At 43.1% G+C, this 13,991-nt stretch overlaps 1 protein-coding gene across 1 annotated transcript; it reads right to left on the bottom strand.

Annotated features, from left to right (window-relative positions):
- Positions 1–6,034: 6,034 nt before the first annotated feature.
- CLDN25 (claudin 25) lies at positions 6,035–6,727 on the bottom strand. The gene has a single exon (XM_081539061.1). It carries the CDS (start codon positions 6,725–6,727, stop codon positions 6,035–6,037), a length of 693 nt encoding a protein of 230 aa, XP_081395187.1.
- Between the last annotated feature and the right edge of the window lie 7,264 nt (positions 6,728–13,991).

Here is a 13,991-nt window from a genome sequence, read left to right as displayed (position 1 = left end):
GTATCCACATTGTAATTTAATTTAGAAGGCAAAAAAGTTATTTTCTTGAAGCTGAATTTTTTATATTTTGGTCAAATGAATAGTTAAGCCATCTTTTACCGATATTCAGAAGTGCTTTTGTGTTTTAAAGCTCACTGCAAAGATTTTTTCCATGGGGAATTGATTAATTTTCTTATTCATTGATTGTGTGTGTGCTAAGTCGCTTCAGTCATGTCTGACTCTTTGTGACCCCATGGACTTAACCCTCCAGACTCCTCTGTCCATGGGATTCTCCAGGCAAGAATAGTGAAGTGGGTTGCCATTTCCTCCTCCAGGGGTTCTTCCTGATACAGGGAGCAAACCCATGTCTCTTGGCATTGGTAGGTGGGTTCTTTACCATTAGTGCCACTTGGGAAGCCTTTTTACTATTTACCATTTGCCTTTTGCTTTTAAATCCCTGTCATTACTGAGTGCTGTGCAGAGTTATGTAACAACCCTGGGATGATAATGAGGACTGTTGGCTTGCCCAAGGTCACAGGTGTCCTAGGTAGTGGAGCCAGGACTCGTGTCCTTGGTGTGTCTCACTTCATAACCTGTGCTATTAACAACTACTTGACTGCCCTTGGAAGTCTTGTAAGATCTTTTGCTTTGTGCCTTTTCACATTAGTTATTTCCTGATCAGCTTTTGAAAATCTACAGTTGGTGAAGAAAGGAACAGCTGGACATCTGTAGTGGTGGATCTGCTTAGACCACCCAGCGGGGTGCTGGGGCTGCCTTAGAACCAACCTGACCCTTAACCTGGGATGATTCAAGAGTTTGGGCAGGTTACATGACTTCTGCATGACTACCCTGGAGACTAGGATTCGCCTCTCCCTGGTTAACTGGCATTGCAATCCTTTTCTGCTGGGGTTTGTTAGCTCTTTTAAGAACTAGTGTTCAGCCGCTCAGTTGTGTTTGACTCTGCAACTCCATGGACTGCACACACCAGGCTTCCCTGTCCTTCACGGTCTCCCGGAGTTTGCTCAAACTCATGTCCATTGAGTTGGGGATGCCATCCAACCATCTCATCCTCTGTCATCTCCTTCTCCTGCCTTCAATCTTTCCCATCATCAGGGTCTTTTCCAGTGAGTCGGCTCTTTGCATCAGGTGGCCAAAGTATTGGAGCTTCAGCATCAGCCCTTCCAATGAATATTCAGGGTTGATTTCCTTTAGGATGGACTGGTTTGATCTCCGTGCAGTCCAAGGGACTCTCCAGAATCTTCTCCAGTGTCACAGTTCGAAAACACCAATTCCCTGATTGGGTTGGACAATTAGAGCCCACATGCCACAACCAAGACCCACTACAGCAAATAAATCAATATTTAAAAAAATAATCTCTTGGTTCTTTGTTACGGCAGGAATCCAATTACTAGCTGTTGTGTGGGGTATTTTACAGTTCTTCAGAGAACCCTGTGCAAAACCTCCGCATCATTCCCTGGTGCAGCTTTGGGACTTTCTGACTGACCGCTCCCAGTCCTCTCAGCTCCTGCTCTCGCCACTCCCACCTTCCAGCATTGCTCCGGACAGTGCCCCCTAGACTGCCTTCCCCACCACCCGTTCAGATAACAGAAAACGTAACCATCTACGCACAAGTAAAAGGCAGGAGGACTGGTGCTGCTGCCGCTCCCCACCCAAGCCAGCCCCCTGCCTCGGGCTGCTCCAGTGGTGGTCAGGCACCCTCCTCCCAGCCTCCGTCACCCAGGAGTTTACGCCGCTCAGCGGGGAGGGATGGGTACGTTTCAGATACCTTTCAGATACCGTCTTCCTTGCTGGGAACAGCTGCATCGGTGAGTGGTTCTGTGGTCCATCTCCCCGCCGCCCCTCTCACAGAGAAGGGTGGAGACATCACAGTGCTCCTGACTGTTGTGAATTCCTTTCCAGGAATCCTCCCTGATGAGTCTGGGTGCTTCTCTTAGGCGGGCTGTGTGAAGGCTGACCACCACTTTACTTCTTAGCAGCAGAGTGGTGAGCCCCTGTCTTTAGAGTGAGTACTAGTACTAAGTCAATTCACTTGTGTTGAGCTCTTTGCAGCCCTTAAGGACTGTAGCCCGCCAGGCTCTTCTGTCCAGAAAACAGGGCTTCCTGAAGAACCCAAGGCATATTTCACCCGTGGGATTTGGCTTTGAGGTACCATTCAAAATTCTGGGCAACCAAACCGTCTGTACACATCCAATAAATATGGACGAGGTAGCAAGAACACCTGGCTTTAAAAATAAATTCATCAGTTGGTAGAGTGGAATGTGATTCCAGTTTCTTTCAGTTCTATATCAGAGGCCAGTGACTGCAAACATTTTCCTACCTCTGAGTTTTGTATTACCCTAACCCTGGCTGCTAAGGCACACCTCCAGTCCAGAAGCCCATGAAACTATTTCTGAGTTTCCTCCCATTCCAAAATGGGTCTAACCCTTGCGACTTTCCCCTTAGAGCTAGTCCCAGAGGCTCAGAAGGGTAACAGATGAATATTTTAACAGGAACTTTCTGGAATGCCTCCGTTGCAAATGGTGAAATGTTCAGATTCAAAGGAAGGCCAGTGGAGAAGCTAGCACGGAACTCATCAAATTCTATCTGCATCAGGTTTGGCAAGTCCCTGAGTTATTTTCTTACAATGCCTTGCACATAAGAAAAGCTTTTGGCTTGAAACCTTAATTGATTGATGTCCCTTTCTGTTTCTCATACATATGACAACACACTTCTCCATGTGTAACCACAATAAAGAAATGTTTTTAATGCTAATTTGCCACAAATGTATGAGAAAAGACTGAGCTGAAGTTAAGATTTAATGAGCTCTATTTTTATTTCTCATTATTTTCCCTACAAAGCAGGTAGATAAGCACGGTGGCAATTTTAGGTGAAAAGCATCTTCTTCCTCAGATTCTTTCTCGAAAAGTAGATTCTGTCCAAAATGCAGATCACTTCCTTCAGGAGATCACATGCTATTGACTGCTTGGGAATCAATCAACAGTGCTGCTCCACTCCCGAATTTTTTTTTTAATGCCTTTGTGTCCTTTTTAAAGGAGAATTAGGAAGACAGACCTTTTTTTCTTAACAGATGTTTAGTTCGTGCCCTTTCTTTGCAGAGGAAGTCATAATCACAAGCTGATGGCAAACATCATCAGCACCTGCATCCTGGGGATTAGGGTGAGGGCTGCAAGCCACCAGCAGGAGCAGGTGAGCCATCTGACAACAAAAACCCTGTTTAGACCCCAACAAATGCACAGAGCACGAGATTTTTCTTACAGGTCTTTTTTTTTTCTGCTGCTTGGGTGCTAGTTTTTCCTTTGGTCTGGTGGATTGTCAGCAGCCCATCCCCATGAAGCAACCAGTTGGGGTGATGAAAGAATGCCACAGCATCCAAACCTTGGATTCAAGTCTCTGCCAGCTAATTACTCACTGTGGGTGTGTTGCCTAAATTCTTCATTTCCTCATTAGGAAAACAAATAATATCTGTTCTCCCAGCTCAAAAACTGAAAAACCAACCCTCAAAATAACAGTAAATAAAGCATAAGATATGTGAAAGTGCATTGTCATTCTTAAACGCCACCCAGCTGTGTGGCAGGGATATGGCACAGGGACACGGTGTTCGGAAAGTGGGGTGGGCTCCTGCTGCAGGTTAGCTGAGCTCCTATTCCTGGCCCCACGCTTGGCTTCCTGTGGTTCTAAGAACACAGATAACGTTCTTCAGGGCTTACAGGCCCTGCAAGATCTGGTTCCTTCCTACTTCACCAGCCTTGCCTTACACTTTCTTCTCTCTCCATCTAGAACGGCTATCCACCCTTTAGCTTTTAGCCAGTTACCATTTCCTTAGGGTACCCACTCATCTAACCTGACTAGGTTAAACTCCTCCTATTGCATGATCTTATAGAACTATGTGGTTTTGTTGTTTAGTCGCTCGGTCGTGTCCGACTCTCTGGCAACACCATGGATTGTGGCCCGCTGGGCTCCTCTGTCCATGGGATTTCCCAGGCAAGAATACTGGAGTGGGTTGCCATTTCCTTCTCTAGGGGATCTTCCCCACCCAGGGATCAAACCCATGTCTGCTGCATTGGCAGGTGGATTCTTTATCACTGAGCTACCAGGGAAGCCCATGAAACCATGTACCTTTCCAAATTTGTAAAGTTTGTCAGAATTAGAATTTGCACTGATGTGACTCCCTGTCAATATTTGTCTCCACTAGTTGCCTAGGTGAGGGGCAGGGACAAGTTTTGTCTTACTCCTGGTTGCTAGCACCATGCCTGGCATGTGGTAGGTGGACAGTAATATTTGTTCAAAGAGTGAATGAATGACCAGATGGGTGAATGATGACATGGCTCCTCCTTGTAGATCCTATGGGATCCAAGGCTAACTCTTGGTTATTTGAGCTTCACTCCTGATTGAAACTTGGCCTCGAGATCTTTGAAATGTAATTGAGAAAGGATAGTTGATAAAAAGGGCATCAAAACCAGAGAAAGCCAGAATACAAATTTGATGCAATCCCCTCTTACACTCAAAAATTTATTTACCTAAAGCTTTTGGATCTGTGTGTGTGAAATGAACATATACAAAAGGATATATGAAAAAGGGAAAAGAGCTTTCTGGAGAAACGGATCCCTACAGGATGCTATTCTGGGTGAGAAGGTAAGTGAGTCAGATACTGCAGACGAAGTTGCACCCGGGCAGACTCATTACCTCAGAAAAAAATTAAGGGAACTGCTATGGGCTATGCTGGCAAATGGTTTATTCTTGCGTTGGTATGTGCAAATTCTTGTTTGAGTGATGGCTACCTCAAGATGCCAGGGCTAGGCCAGGGCTCTTCAATCGAGAAGGAGAGGCATCTGAACACAAGCGGTACAGCCTCAGGGCAAAGCACACCAGCGTGTGGAGGGAGGGTCTCCTCCGTCCTGTGAGCAAAGGTGCCTCTGAACTTGGAGAAGGGACCTATCTGAGGACATTGGGAACCATCACCCTTCATTGTTCTCCTGCGGGAATTGTCAATGGGGTCAGTGGTGACTCTCAACCGATTAGGGGAGTGGAAGGCAGACTGTAGTGAAAAGAAGAGGGCGGATTTGCAGGGTAATTTCAGCTAATGAGCAGGTTTACAAGCAAGCAGGAGGCTTCCTCTTGAGGACTGCAGAAATTCCTAGGGCAGATCTGAGGCGGGTGGTCAGGAAAGAGGGACAAGCAAAGGAACTGGGGTCATTGTTGTGAAAGGGACTTTATTGGTAGCTACAGCCTAGGTAGGTCTTCTGACATTTGGATTAAAATGTAAGGGATTTATGATGTGAGTTTGCATATGGTAAAAGGTATTTCCAGGGAGCTGACAATTCTTTCCACGTATATGCCCAAGTTGGGCAGTCCTTGGGCCCAGCCACGCCAGGGATCTTCCTAGTGTCAGTGCTAAAAGTGCCCTGCTCTGGGCAAACCAGGATTGTTGGTCACCCTATCACTCACTCACACCATTTCTTACCTTCATGTTGGGGAGACAGAGCAGACCACATACAGCCTCCTAACATAGCAGAACTAAGAATATGTCTTCCCTTTGGAATATGAAGAATCTACAAAACAGCAAAGATATATTTTGACACTCCCTTTCAAATCATGTACCTGAGGCTGAAAATGAAGGCAAGGAGGGTTCCTATCCTGAGGTGCTATTCTAGGCCAATATTTCATTTTCAATTGCCAAGGTATATTCTTAAGCTTTTCTATCTACATGTATAGTAGACTAGTTTTTCTAGGATGGATGCAATTCTGTAATGTTTTCCTTGGTAATAAAAGAATCAAGTATATAATTCATAAGTTTAAAAGCATTTTATGTAAATAAAATCTAAATCAGATAAATATGTTTTTAGAAACTGTGCTTTGATTTTTCTTTCTGAAATTAGGATCATCATATCACCAAGATAGTCAAATTCCTGAACAAACGGGACAGTGACCACCACCCCTAAAATGAGGCAAACAAATATACAGTGATGAGGGTAAGGAAGAAAAAGGATTCTACTGACATTGCTCTGTCCCAGAGATTCCTTGGCAGAAGCTTGTCCTAGATGAGCAGGGTCCGAGGTCTTGGCATTAGGTGGAATGAGCCATCAGATACCTCTGCTGGAGCACAGGAGGGTGGGACTGTTGTAGGAACAGCCATGTGGGGAGAAGACACATCTTCTTTTCCCAGGCAGGCTGAGAAGATGAGGAGTAACCCACCAAGGGCCAGGAAAACACCAGCAGCCCAACCCAGGTAGAGGGCATCTCCAAACTCCCACCGAGGCACAATCTCAGGGATGCTGTCATCCCAGAAGTCTTGGATTGTGGTGTAGGCCACCCAGGAGACTGGAAGGAGGGTAGTGGCTGCAGCTGATGCCTCCAAAGTCCCTCCCAGGAGGCAAAGCCTCCTTTTAAGCACCTGTTTGATCCTGTGAAACTGGAAGCATTCGGCCCCAAAGCCAGAGAGCAGCAGCCCCATGAATCCGAGCCCATGGGAGGCCACCATGAGGATGCGGGATGCCTGGAGCTCCCGGGGCAGAGACAGGAAGGACTCAAAGGCCTTGCACACAGTGGCGACTTCCTCCTGATCCACGCAGACCTCCCAGAGCCCCATGGTCCAGGTCTCCATTTCGTTCAGCTCCAGACTGAGAGTCTTCCACTGGGGAAGGATGGTGGTGATGCATAAGCAGACCCAGCCAAGGAGAGAAAGGAGCAGTCCCCCTAGCTGGGTTTTCCCGTGGAAACTCCAGGACATGGTTGCTCCCACCAGAGAATAAAGGCAGAAAGCAAAGGAGGAGAGGCTGCTCAGTGACTGCGTCAGGCAGGACTTTTGGGAAGTTGAGTGGGAGGTCTTTCACGTTTGGAGAGGGTTCCTGTTTCAGTTTTTTAGGCAGCTGGTGCCAGGAACTTGGCAATGTTTGGGTTTAGGGGGTGTGCCCAAGATTGGATATGGGGGTGGATCCTAGAGGAGGGGCCCATGAGAGGCAAAATAGTCAGATAGTAAACCATCAGTACATATTTGATGAGTAAATTAATAAACTTAAATTTACTCCCCAGGTCCAAGAAGATAAGAATGATGTTCTGGGAATACACATTTATATAATCTTTCTGGAGGGTAACATGACTCCATGTTTTACACTTTTTGTTGTTGTTTTTGGTTAGTGGCTAAGTTGTGTCCGACTCTTTTGCGACTGCATGGACTGTAGCCCACCAGTCTCCTCTATCCGTGGGATTTTCCAGGCAAGAATACTGGAGTTGGTTGTCATTTTCTTCTCCAGATCTTCCTGACCCAGAGATGGAACCCATGTCTCCTGCATCTCCTGCACTGGCAGGCAGATTCTTTACCTCTGAGTCACCAAGGACGTCTTTCACACTTTAAAATATATACATGGGTGCATGCATGTCAGTCACTTCAATCGTGTCTGACTCTGGGACCCTATAGACTGTCACCTGTCAGGCTCCTCTGTCCATGAGATTCTCCAGAAAAGAATACTGGAGTGGGTTGCCATGCCCTTCTCCAGGAAATATATGCGTACTTTGTCCCAACACCCTACCTCCAAGAATTTACCTTAATTTATTGTGAATATATACAAAGATGTATGAAAATATCCTTTGAACTAGTGTTGATCATTGTATATTATTACGTACAGTTTAGGCAGCTGTTTGAAATTGATGTAGAAGAAATTTTAATGACATGAAAAATGTTTTTGATATGTTAGGTGACAAAAACAGTCACCAAGCAATATATGGGTTCACTTTCAGGTTCACTTTCACAAAAAAGTGCATATATCTGTATCTATATGTATTAATATGTATGTGTGTGTGTATATATACATGTATGTGTGTGTATATATATATATGTATATATATATATCATATACCACAACTGTTAACCATGGTTATTTTTAGTGGAAAGAGCATGGATAGTTTTTTCTTATTTGTGCCTATGTATTGAGTTGGCCAAAAAATTCGTTCGGCTTTTTTCATATACTGGAAAGACCCGATTGAACTTTTTGGCCAGCCCAACATTTTATAGATTTTACAGATTTAATCATTTAGTGATTTCGTAGGCAGAAAGAAAAAAATTCTCCTATCCAGGCAGTTTATTCAGACCCAGAATACAGCAGGAGGTAAGCGCTTCCACCTCGGTCTCCGGCTGACAGCAGCTATATAAATAGAGGGTAGACACACCAGCTTCCATTCCTATTTGTTGCTGCTGACAAGAGGCAGGTTCCGACAGGAAAGGAAATAATTCGCATTTACTGAGTGTGGCTAAATACCAGACTTTGGGCCAGATTCTTTATCCTTACTTAACGTTCACACCTGCGCTGTGAGACACAGGTTAGGTAGCTTGCGAAGGTCCCCCAGCTGGTAAAGCAACAGATCCAAGTCCTGAGCCCGCGGCTGGACTCGGACGTTTCCTGTTTGTCTCCCGCCCGCACAGAGACGCTTCCTGCGCTGCGCCTGCGCACTGGTGACACAGCATGCCGCTGTGGGCTCATCTTTATGGCAAAATACGCAAGAAAACTGGCATTTATTATATTGAAGACGTAAGTGTTGACCAACGTATTCCCCTATTTACATTTTAACCTGAGTGCCCTGTAAGCACACTAGGAAGTGAAAAGGGGGCGTGGGATAGTAAGGGGGAAGCATCTGAAAAAACAGTATCTTGACTTAACCTGAATGACACCTCAACACTTTAAGCAGCCTGATTAACTTTTCAGTCTTGTATGGGTGGACAGAGGTGAGCAGAATCTTCTGGAATGTCTCTTTCTTTTCTTTCATGTTTTATTGTGGAGAATTTCAAGCATATACAAAAGTAGAGCAGATGGCATAAAGAAATCTCGTGTACTCTCAGCTTCAGAAGCTATTCACTGATAGCAATCTTGTTTCATCCATACCTGCAGCCACCACTCCCCGTCTCTCCTTTAATCCTGCCTTGAAACAAATGGGATGCTCTTTTAAATTGTAGACTCCTTCTGCTGCTTTTATAGCAACCACATGTTCTAATCAAAGCGATGGCAAAATATTATGCTTCCCTGGAAACACTGTCTGCTTGTACTATATCCATCCAGATTTGTGTTTGACACTTTGCTTCCTGAAACCAGGCATGCTACATGTGTGTGAGACATGTTATGTCAGGAGGAATTCTTTCAGCCACTGTTCTTATTTCTTTGGCTTTTCTTCAGAGCCCTTTCTTGGTGATTTGTGAAAATCTGTGAGTTGGGAGATACACAAACCAGGATGTAAGTGTGAATTATAAAAGAAGTCAGGTGAGGGAAAACAGATCCCATTCATTTGTTAATTTCTTTAAATTTTTTTAAACAAATATTTATTTCTTTGGCTGCACGAGGTCTTAGTTGTGGCATGTGGGATCTAGTTCCCTGACCAGGGATTGAACCCTGGCTCCCTGCACTGGGAGCATGGAGTCTTAGCCACTGGACCACCAGGGAAGTCCCCTAATTTTCTTAAAATTTTTTTAAATTTATTTTTTATTGAAGTATAGTTGATTTACAATGTTGTGTTAGTTTCTGGTGTACAGCAAAGTGATTCAGTTATATAAATAAATATATATATATATACACACACATATAAATTATTTTTCAGATTCTTGTTTATTGTAAGATATTAAATATAGTTCTCTGTGCTATACAGTAGGACCTTGTTATTTATCTGTTTTGTATGTAGTGATGTGTATCTGCTAAACCCAAACTTCTAATTTATCCTTCTCCCCCTTTCCCCTTTGGTAACCTAAGTTTGTTTTCTGTCTATGAGTCTATTTCTATCTTGTCAATAAATTCATTCGTATCATTTTTTTTTAGATTTCACATATAAGTGATATTATATATTTGTCTTTCTCTGATTTATTTCACTTAGTATGATAATCTCTAAGTCCATTTGTATTGCTGCAAATGTCATTATTGCATTCCTTTTTAAGGCTGAGTAATATCCCATTGTATATATACCACATCTTTTTTAATCCAGTCATCTGTCAATAGACATTTAGGTTGCTTCCATGTCTTGGTCATTGTAAATAGTGCTGCTGTCAACATTGAGGTGCATGTATATTTTTGAATTAGTTTTCTCCAGATATATGCCTAGGAGAGGGATTGGTAGATCATATGGTAACTCTATTTTTAGTTTTTGAAGAAATTTCCATACTGTTTTCCATAGTGGCTGCATCAATTTACATTCCCATCAAGAGGATAGAAGGGTTCCCTTTTCTCCACACCCTCTCCAGCATTTCTTATTTGTAGCCTTTTTGATGATGGCCATTCTAAATGGTATGAGGTCAAACCTCATTGCACTACTTTTGATTTGCATTTCTCTAATAATTAGTGATTTTTGAGCATCTTTTGACCTACTTTTTGGCCATCTGTATGCCTTCTTTAGAGAAATGTCTATGTCTTCTGCCCATTTTTTTTGATAGGGTTGTTTGATTTTTTTGTTATTGAGTTGTATGAGTTGTCTGTATATTTTTAAAATTATCCCCTGTTGGTTGCATCATTTGCAAATATTTTCTCTCAGTTTGTAGCTTGTCTTTTTGTTTTGTTTATGGTTTACTTTGCTGTGAAAAAACTTATAAGTTTGATTAGGTCCCATTTGCATATTTTTGCTTTTGTTTCTATTGCTTTGGGAGACTGACCTAAGAAGCATTGTTATGACTTATGTCAGAGAATGTTTTGCCTATGTTTTCATCTAGAAATTTTACAGCATCATGTTTTACACTTAAGTCTTTAAGCCATTTTGAGTTTATTTTTGTATATGGTATGATGGAGTGTTCAAACTGTATTGATTTACATGGCAGTCCAGCTTTCCCAACATCACTTGCTGAAGAGATACATCCCCCACCCCCACCCCCTGCCACATTGTATATTCTTGCCTTCTTTGTCGAAGATTTGTTGATGGTAGGTGTGTGGGTTTATTTATGGGCTCTCTATTTTGTTCCGTTAATCCATATGTCTGTTTTTGTGCCAGTACCATGCTGTTTGAATTACAGTAGCTCTGTAGTACTGTCTGAGGTCTAGGAGGGTTATTCCTCCAGTTTTTCTCTTCTTCATCAGTATCCCTTTGGCAATTCTGGGTCTTTTATTGTTCCATATAAACTTGAGCGTTATTTGTTCTAGTTCTGTGAAAAAATTTCATGGGTAATTGGAAGAAATCTCATTAAGTCTAAGATTGCTTTGGGTAGTATGGCCATTTTTAAAATATTCAGTTCAGTTCAGTTAAGTTCAGTCGCTCAGTCATGTCCAACTCTTTGCGACCCCATGAATTGCAGCACGCCAGGCCACCCTGTTCATCACCAACTCCCGGAGTCTATCCAAACCCATGTCCATCGAGTCAGTGATGCCATCCAACCATCTCATCCTCTGTCATCCCCTTCTCCTCCTGCCCCCAATCCTACCCAGCATTAGGGTCTTTTCCAATGAGTTAACTCTTCGCATAAGGTGGCCAAAGTATTGGAGTTTCAGCTTCAACATCAGTCCTTGGAATGAACACCCAGGACTGATCTCCATTAGGATGGACTGGTTGGATCTCCTTGCAGTCCAAGGGACTCTCAAGAGTCTTATCCAACACCACAGTTCAAAAGCATCAATTCTTCGGCGCTCAGCTTTCTTCACCGTCCAACTCTCACATCCATACATGACCACTGGAAAAACCATAGCCTTGACTAGACGGACTTTTGTTGGCAAAGTAATGTCTCTGCTTTTAAATATGCTATCTAGGTTGGCCATAACCTTCCTTCCAAGGAGTAAGCGTCTTTTAATTTCATGGCTGCAATCACCATCTGCAGTGATTTTGGAGCCCAAAAAAATAAAGTCTGACACTGTTTCCACTGTTTCCCCATCTATTTCTCATGAAGTGATGGGACCAGATGCCATGATCTTAGTTTTCTGAACGTTGAGCTTTAAGCCAACTTTTTCACTCTCCTCTTTCACTTTCATCAAGAGGCTCTTTAGTTCTTCTTCACTTTCTGCCATAAGGGTGGTATCATCTGCATATCTGAGGTTATTGATATTTCTCCCGGCAATCTTGATTCCAGCTTGTGTTTTTTCCAGCCCAGCGTTTCTCATGATGTACTCTGCATATAAGTTAAAAAAGCAGGGTGACAATATACAGCCTTGACATACTCCTTTTCCTATTTGGAACCAGTCTGTTGTTCTGTGTCCAGTTCTAACTGTTGCTTCCTGACCTGCACACAGGTTTCTCAAGAGACAGGTCAGATGATTTGGTATTCCCATCTCTTTCAGAATTTTCCACAGTTTATTGTGATCCACACAGTCAAAGGCTTTGGCATAGTCAATAAAGCAGAAATAGATGTTTTTCTGGAACTCTCTTGCTTTTTCGATGATCCAGTGGATATTGGCAATTTGATCTCTGGTTCCTCTGCCTTTTCTAAAACCAGCTTTAACATCTGGAAGTTCATGGTTTACGTATTGCTAAAGCCTGGCTTGGAGAATTTTGAGCATTACTTTACTAGCATGTGAGATGAGTGCAATTGTGCGGTAGTTTGAGCATTCTTTGGCATTGCCTTTCTTTGGGATTGGAATGAAAACTGACCTTTTCCAGTCCTGTGGCCACTGCTGAGTTTTCCAAATTTGCTGGCATATTGAGTGCAGCACTTTCACAGCATCATCTTTCAGGATTTGAAATAGCTCAACTGGAATTCCATCACCTCCACTAGCTTTGCTCGTAGTGATGCTTTCTAAGGCCCACTTGACTTCACATTCCAGGATGTCTGGCTCTAGGGAAGTGATCACACCATCTTGATTATCTGGGTCGTGAAGATCTTTTTTGTACAGTTCTTCTGTGTATTCTTGCCACCTCTTCTTAATATCTTCTGCTTCTGTTAGGTCCATACCATTTCTGTCCTTCATCGAGCCTATCATTACATGAAATGTTCCCTTGGTATCTCTAATTTTCTTGAAGAGATCTCTAGTCTTTCCCAATCTGTTGTTTTCCTCTATTTCTTTGCATTGATCACTGAGGAAGGCTTTCTTATCTCTCCTTGATATTCTTTGGAACTCTGCATTCAGATGGGAATATCTTTCCTTTTCTCCTTTGCTTTTCGCTTCTCTTCTTTTCCCAGCTATCTGTAAGGCCTCCTCAGACAGCCATTTTGCTTTTTTGCATTTCTTTTCCATGGGGATGGTCTTGATCCCTGTCTCCTGTACAATGACACGAACCTCTGTCCATAGTTCATCAGGCACTCTGTCTATCAGATCTACTCCCTTAAATCTATTTGTCACTTCTACTGTATACTCATAAGGGATTTGATCTAGGTCATACCTGAATGGACTAGTGGTTTTCCCTACTTTCTTCAATTTAAGTCTGAATTTGGCAATAAGCAGTTCATGATATGAGCCACAGTCTGCTCCCGGTCTTGTTTTTGCTGACTGTATAGAGCTTCTCCATCTTTGGCTGCAAAGAATATAATCAATCTGATTTCGGTGTTGACCATCTGGTGATGTCTACGTGTAGAGTCTTCTCTTGTGTTGTTGGAATAGGGTGTTTGCTATGACCAATGCGTTCTCTTGGCAAAACTCTATTAGCCTTTGCCCTGCTTCATTCTGTACTCCAAGGCCAAATTTGCCTGTTACGCCAGGTGTTTCTTGACTTCCTACTTTTGCATTCCAGTCCCCTATAATGAAAAGGACATCTTTTCTGGGTGTTAGTTCTAGAAGGTCTTGTAGGTCTTCATAGAACCGTTCAACTTCAGCTTCTTCGGCGTTACTGGTCGGGGCATAGACTTGGATTACTGTGATATTGAATGGTTTGCCTTGGAAACGAACAGAGATCATTCTATCGTTTTTGAGATTGCATCCAAGTACTGCCTTTCGGACTCTTTTGTTGACCATGATGGCTACGCCATTTCTTCTAAGGGATTCTTGCCCACAGTAGTAGATATAATGGTCATCTGAGTTCAATTCACCCATTCCAGTCCATCTTAGTTCACTGATTCCTAGAATGTCGACATTCACTGTTGCCATCTCCTGTTTGACCACCTCCTGTTTGAC

Source organism: Giraffa tippelskirchi, chromosome 11, assembly GCF_054371585.1.
Source record: "Giraffa tippelskirchi isolate mGirTip1 chromosome 11, T2T-mGirTip1v1.2.pri, whole genome shotgun sequence".
Classification (NCBI taxonomy): Eukaryota; Metazoa; Chordata; class Mammalia; order Artiodactyla; family Giraffidae; genus Giraffa; species Giraffa tippelskirchi.
The sequence above is the reverse complement of the archived record's forward strand: the minus strand, read 5'-3'. Positions and strand labels throughout refer to the sequence as shown.

Bases quoted from the DNA above. Each gene is read 5' to 3' on its own strand.
- CLDN25 (XM_081539061.1), bottom strand. From the start codon at position 6,727: ATGTCCTGGAGTTTCCACGGGAAAACCCAGCTAGGGGGACTGCTCCTT.